Genomic DNA, 6844 nt, shown 5'->3' with positions numbered 1-6844 from the left:
TGGTGTTGTATTCACTCCTTTAGGCCTCATTCTTCTCTGCTTAGTTCTCCACCACCAAGCCAAACCTGCATTCTCTCTCAGTAAATAAAATGACCAAAACACCCTTCCTCTCACTCTGTCATTCTTGAAATGCATTTAAGTGAGTTAATGGTTTTTTTTGGGTTGAGATCTCGAATTTTAGCTATGGCAATGGAATAACAAAATGTACACACAGTGCTATACAAGACACATCATCACTGACATAATTGTAAGTGATAGGTAAAAAAGTATTGTCAATGATGAGTCTAGATGAGAATCGGTATATGCTTGCTACATCAATAACATTAAAAGTGTTGTCAAATTTTGTGCGTATGTAGCATTCTCTTCACTTCTTCTTCTTCTTCTTCTTCTTCTTCTTCTTCTTCTCTCTCTCTCTCTCTCTCTCTCTCTCATAAAAAATAATTCAATGGTTAGGGGAAGGAATTTGAACCTCACATGTCTTCATTAAAAATTCAAGGAGATACCACAAGTTAGCATGTTTTATACTAGTGTTGAAACTAGCATGAAAAGGCAAACTTTTTGAACCTGGTGTTAGGGTACATGAGGAAATTTTAAGAAAAATCTAATGTTTCTATTATACTATTAGGTTGTTGATTATAAAAAAAAGGTACTGTTGAGTATAAAATTTGTCTATTCGCATATATTGTTAGAGGGAAAATCTATCCCACGGCCAAGTCTTAAAAGATTATTGAGTATAAAATTTGTCTATTCACATATATTGTTAGAGGGAAAATCTATCCCACGGGCCACGGCCAAGTCTTAAAAGAAGAAGAAGAACGGCCAAGTCTTAAGAGAATATTGAGTATAAAATTTGCCTATTCACATATATTGTTAGCGGGAAAATCTATCCCACGGCCAAGTCTTAAAAGTACAACCATAATTTTCTAATTGGCCAAAGTTTTCAAAAATTGGACCAAACTTTAGAAATGAAATCTACTCGAAGACAAAACAAGTAACATAATCTACAGCATTTATCATTTCAGACTTTGGGAAAATTCTAAAACCATGGGTCCATGACAACTAGGTTGGAATTGGTTATGTGATAGATTGGCCGAGAGTAATTCTTCCAGAGACATCAAATTTGATTTCCATTCTGCAAGATCGGATTGAATTTTCTCAAAAAGAAGTTTATAATTTGATCCTACATATTGACACAGAAACAGTAATATATTTTCTTGCGGTCAACAGATAAGATAAATCTAGTCATCATCCTCAGGATCAAAATCCTTAATCTTCACATCACCGTCTTCTCCGTACTGAATGCAGTTGTCAATTTGAGCCAGCACATATTGTATACTGCAAAAGACAAGTCAACATTTACCCTCTAATTATATGAAAAATCGGAATTATGTCATCTTTGTAACTAAATTTGCTTGAAAATATTTCATGACTTCAAAAGTAAACAAACCAGCCAAGATAAATATGGAAGTCTACGAACAAAAGAAACACTAATAATTAAGAACATATATAGTACACTTTCTCTACCACCAATTGAAGCCTGAAGCTTCAACATATGATCTTTTACCAACTGTGCAGCAGCTGAAGAAAAAAATCATTTGCAACTAAGATTTATTTTTAATAAATCTTAGTTGCAAATGATTTTTTTCTTCATTGCAAATAATTAGCTAAAGTTCTGACAAATGTATTATTGGTTTTGAGAGGGTTTCAACGCTAAAATCCTAAGTGCAGACCCCCAAAAGAAATGGCAACGTATGGTGTCTGGCAAGTGACAAAATGTAGTATGGCAGAAATTTTGGTTTACAAATACAGGCTTAGGTTTCGAGAAACAACAAATCAAATAAAACCAATTCAAAATTTATTTCACTGTCTTGGAATTGGTTAAAACCAAACTAAACCAGTTCTCTTGTTTCCAAACACCCTGCAAGAACCTCGACGGCACTAGAAAAGATAGCCTCATGTAGGTCTTGACTCTTGAAGGGTAAAGGGTCACAACAATCCGACCAATAAATAATAGGCCAAAAGGGTAATGTTCGATTCAGCCTAAGTATTTTTTTTTGTAGGTATTATTGATTCCCTAGTTTCACTTGTCTTCTCCAGTTCTTTAAACCTTGATCTTTTTTCTTTCTTTTCACTCTTATTTTATCCATTCTTTGTTGTGACTTCAGAGGTTCAACCATCTGTCTTCCTTCCTAGGCTGATTTATCACCAAGCTTAACAAATAAGATGAGCAAAACCTTTTCTTATACTGAAATATTTTAGTCTTCGGACATTATCCTAAACCTATTCCCAATGTTACGGAAATAAAAAATATATTAAGTAGAATGCAACCTATTAAAGGCATCAATTTGATGCCAACACAGGCAACTCCACCACTCTTCTATAGTTGAGCAAATAAGAAAACTTATGCTACACCATATTCAGTCAAGAAGACAGCAAAAACTATAAGAATCATAGTCCCAAAATTTAAATCTAAATGCCATCTGAAATTTTTAACTACATTTCACTGTCAGCCTAAATTTTTTTTATTCAAATGATAAATCCCAAGGTAAATAAACCTCTGGACTAAAATAATCAAAAACTTTTAAAAAAATTTCATAAATCCAGTTCCAAGGATTTTTTTCATAGGTTAAAACTACAAAAGCTAAGTTTGCAAGCACAACATAATACTGTCAGAGAGAGAGAGAGAGAATACCTGCTCTCCTTCCTCAGGTCAAGGGGCACAAAACTCACCATGCTAAACCCATCCACCTAAAACAACAAAAATTATATAATAGTTTCAAAAAATCCAGCCAATCCCCATTGCAGGTCAAAAAAAGAGAGACCAAGAGCAATTTTGCTGCTTGAAAAATGAAAATAATCTTTTACAACCAATGAAGGCCGATAATTACTACAAATCACATAACCATGCACAATTACAATGCTTCAACCAAAAAATACTTACTAACAGAATAATTAATTCCTTATAAGCTCTCAGGTAAATGTGCAATCTAAGATGGTGCAACTTATGTTATATCAGAATACGTAGTCTCCCAAATGAGAGTAAAATATTGATACAGATCATACAACCAGAACCGCAAATCAACACATCTACAATACCCTGATACAGGAGAAGCTAACTAAGAAAACAGACCACTCACGAAAGAGTATCTCTTCCAAGAAACTTAATCATGTACCTCTAAAAAATAAAGATGTTTCCTAGCCTCTAGTTAAACTGAGACCTCCTCCCCCTTATAAATGCTAGGTAGAGGGTGAGGTCATGGGTTCAAGACTCATTGGGTGCGTGTGTAACTTACCAATCAGAGTAAATGGAGATGCTTCATACGACAAATTTCATACAACATAAGCAAAAAATGGTCAGGGACAGCCGTAATGTGCAGTCGGAAAGTAATTAAAATAAAGATATCCTTAAAACACCAAAGAAGTTTACACTGATATCAAGATCACTCCAAAAGAAATGCAAAGTAGATCAACATTGATTATATGTGACCACAATACTGACAAGTAGTTTCCAGCAGAGGCAATGTGTTAAAATTATAAGTAGTTTAGTTACTCACTAGTTCAATCAAAGATTTATTCAGTTTAGCAAATTGAGGAGCCATGCGTTGATTCAACTCTGATAACAAAAACTGAGGCTCTGGATTCAGAAAACTGAGAGCAGTAAAAGTACAAAACATATTAGATTGTTAAATTTAATAAAAATGGTGTATACCATACAAGTTATATAAAGTAGTAATGGTAAAAGAGCTCACTCTTCAACATCCCTTTTGTTAGTCACAAGGTCCATTTTGGAGAGGATATTAACATGGGGCAATTCAAGTTGGATCATTGCAGAAAGTGATGCCATGCAACCACTAATGAACTTGGTCACATCTGTCATGAACTAATAATAAAATATTGAAACCATTAGTTTTAATTATGAGACAGTTCATGATAGAAGAACAAGCCAAAGCAAGAAACCAATTTCATACAAACCTGTGAATCAAGCAAGTATACACCACAAACATTGAAATTTTTACGCCTCAAATGTTCCACAAAATTACGCAGCACTGGCACATGTGAAAAGAGTTCTATCTGGCCTGAATATATATCTTAAGGTTAGGATATATAATTATATTTTTGCAGTTATGAAATAGGCATGTTGAAGATACAAGCTCAAAATATCCACTCTATATCACATCAAAGGGCTAAAATATGAGTGGTAATGCTGAATCTTTTTTATTTGATTGATAAGCCCAATGGTTCTTCAACCCAAGACAACACCTCCTACCTAGAATTCATAGGGGGAGAGGTGCCAACTGAACTATAGCTCATTGGAAATGCAGAATCCAATTTTTCATCGGCAGAACTGCTAGGAACATCTTCTGGCTGAAATAGGAAGGATATGCTCTATGAACTCATTTAACAATTTGGAATTTAGTCCCTTTATGTTTGATGTGGATTTTGCGGAAGGAATGGAATCACCGTGCTTTTGAAGATTTAAGTTCAGTGAATCAATTGCAAAAATTGTTGATTAGAACTTCCATGAATGAGGTTTTACCAATAGCAATTCTAATGTTGATTTTGAAGAGTCGATACTTCTGCAAATGATTACTTATTCTTTGTAATTTTTTAGGCTTCTTTATGTTCTTCACACATGAAATATATATATATTTTTAATAAAATATTCCTACTTATAAAATAAAATGAAATCATTGAGACATTTTTCCATTACAATTTAGTTGGTTTCATTCAAGGTTCATGTTGCTTGTCTTTTTCTTCTTACATTTTTTCCAATCCCCTTTCTACTTTTCTCTAGCTTTTAAAAGTAAAAGTTCCAGTCACCCTTATAGTAAACGCAAAATTTACGAGATAGAGAGAGAGCTCTCCCCCCTTAGTGAGGCCAAGAGATTTTACTAGTCAAGTTAATGGGTACCTCCAAAGTTTCCCCTTTCATAATGTTTACTAAGGCAAAATTGGTATGGGATCTCAGATATTCATTACTACAGGGTGCTCATTTGCACAATAGTGAACATGAAAGGAACAAGGACAATCCTGCCAACTCCCTAAAATATTCAAGAATGATTCCTGGGACACTAGAACTTACCCCAAAATATTTTTTTCATTTTAAATAAAAAATTACTGGATAGATTAATACAATTCACACACCTATATGGAATTGAACAGATAACCTTATGCTCCAATCCATATTTCTGGGGTGAGGAAATCCCACTAGATCCAAAGACCACTAGCCCTCTTTCTTCTTACATTTCTTTTTTTACTAGGCAATAAATGATCTACTGCAAATTAAGGATAAAATACTGTATAAAAAACAAAAAATAAAATTAAAACTAGAAAAATATCTTAAGGTATTCTCTGCTTTTGTGTTTATGCATTTTCCATGGTCATGAGACATCCATAAATTGTCAACATATGGAAACAAACTACAACTAACAAGTAGTTTGCCATAAAGGGAAGTCAAAATCATGATAAATATAAACAAATACACAAACAAGCATACAACTAGACAAGTAGGGATACCTGGGCAGTCAAAAACCAAGTAGTCATCATCCAAATAGTTGTCCAATTCTTCTGTCAACCAATCATCAAGATTATCTTCGAGGTGTCTAAATATGGAAATTAAGGCCATTCATTTTGCAGCAAGATAATCATTCAAGGTAGCCAACACAAGCATGCTTACAGCTTTACTGGTAAAAACATTCAAGGTCCTTATGGACTTAAACATAGACAATAATCACAAGTAAATGAAGAAAAAATTTGTACAAATTTAATGAAGGATACTCCATGCAGTACATAAGGCCCCCATTGGGACCCAACCCAAGTTCCTCCATGACATCTTCCAAGTTAATGAGTTCCCTTATATCTGCAATCAAGAGGGGGAAAAAAAGCCAACAACACATCATTTCCAAATTTTAAATGGCAAGTTACTTATACACTTAGTTGGTCTAGAATCTACGATCTCAACCTCCATTCAATTATTATGGAAGGAGGAAATGTCAATTGAGCTAAAGCTCATTGGTAACCCATCATTTCCAATCCAACAAATAAGATATAACATTTTTTTTTTTTTTTTTTAAAATGACGTAAGAGAATTTCACTTTGTTAATCACACTCTTACAGGCAACTGACCCCACCCACCGGAACCAGTTACAGGGTAATCCAGGAGCTTTTCACCCCTGACGGGCTAAACAATTTATCCAATGACATAAAAGAACTTACAATCAAATTCTTACTAGTAACTAACCCCACCCGCTACAACTAGTTACCGGGTAATCACTTACGCGCTAAACAGTTTATCCTGAAATAATCATATATAACTAATTAACAAGATAGAGCTTAAAAAAAACCAACAACCCCAACTAACTCACCCATTGCAACAGGATAGTCGAAATTCTCAGCAGCAGGATCCAAGTTCACAATATGTATCGACCGTTGCATGGTTTCACAATGTCGGTACAAACTAGAACAATAAGTTGACTGAGTGTATATATAAATAAAAGTGTAAACAGTTAGTCAGTTAGTCCAACCATATTTAAAAATAATAAGAAGCAACATATATAGAAATAGAATTTAGATTAGACTGTGACAATAAAATATTTACCTTGCCACTGCCAGCAGGGCCAATAACAAGCTGTGCATACCCCATGATAAAAACGAGTGTTTTGTGTAGACTCCGGCCGACTGGCTGCGGCGGCGGCGTGGCTGAGTGAGTCACTCTCTCGGTCTCTCACAATCTCAACTCCTGACTCTCTCTTCTGAATTTGGTTTGTTAACTCTTAGTTGATTCTTAAAAAAGAAAAAAAAAAAGAAAAAAAAAAAAAAACTCTCAGTTAAAGGCTAATAGGTT

General features: G+C 34.3%; 1 protein-coding gene across 1 annotated transcript; it reads right to left on the bottom strand.

The window, feature by feature from the left end:
* Positions 1 to 992: 992 nt before the first annotated feature.
* Positions 993 to 6792, bottom strand: LOC126706657 (GPN-loop GTPase 3-like). The gene is made up of 9 exons (XM_050406192.1): positions 6599 to 6792; positions 6366 to 6474; positions 5779 to 5860; positions 5518 to 5603; positions 3973 to 4076; positions 3750 to 3880; positions 3555 to 3648; positions 2693 to 2748; positions 993 to 1335 (listed from the first exon to the last, which is right to left on the bottom strand). The coding sequence occupies exons 1-9, from the start codon at positions 6641 to 6643 to the stop codon at positions 1239 to 1241; spliced, it is 804 nt and encodes a 267-aa protein (XP_050262149.1). The 5' UTR covers positions 6644 to 6792; the 3' UTR covers positions 993 to 1238.
* Positions 6793 to 6844: the final 52 nt, after the last annotated feature.

The sequence above is a fragment of the Quercus robur genome, chromosome 11 (genome assembly GCF_932294415.1).
Source record: "Quercus robur chromosome 11, dhQueRobu3.1, whole genome shotgun sequence".
NCBI lineage: Eukaryota > Viridiplantae > Streptophyta > Magnoliopsida > Fagales > Fagaceae > Quercus > Quercus robur.
This window is presented reverse-complemented; position numbering and strand designations above follow the sequence as displayed.

Bases quoted from the DNA above. Each gene is read 5' to 3' on its own strand.
- LOC126706657 (XM_050406192.1), bottom strand. From the start codon at position 6,643: ATGGGGTATGCACAGCTTGTTATTGGCCCTGCTGGCAGTGGCAAG. The intron at 3,881-3,972 runs GTTTGTATGAAA...TTTTATTATTAG, and splicing joins TATACTTGCTTGATTCACAG to TTCATGACAGATGTGACCAA. The intron at 1,336-2,692 runs GTATTCTCTCTC...TGTCTTTTGCAG, and splicing joins GACCTGAGGAAGGAGAGCAG to TATACAATATGTGCTGGCTC.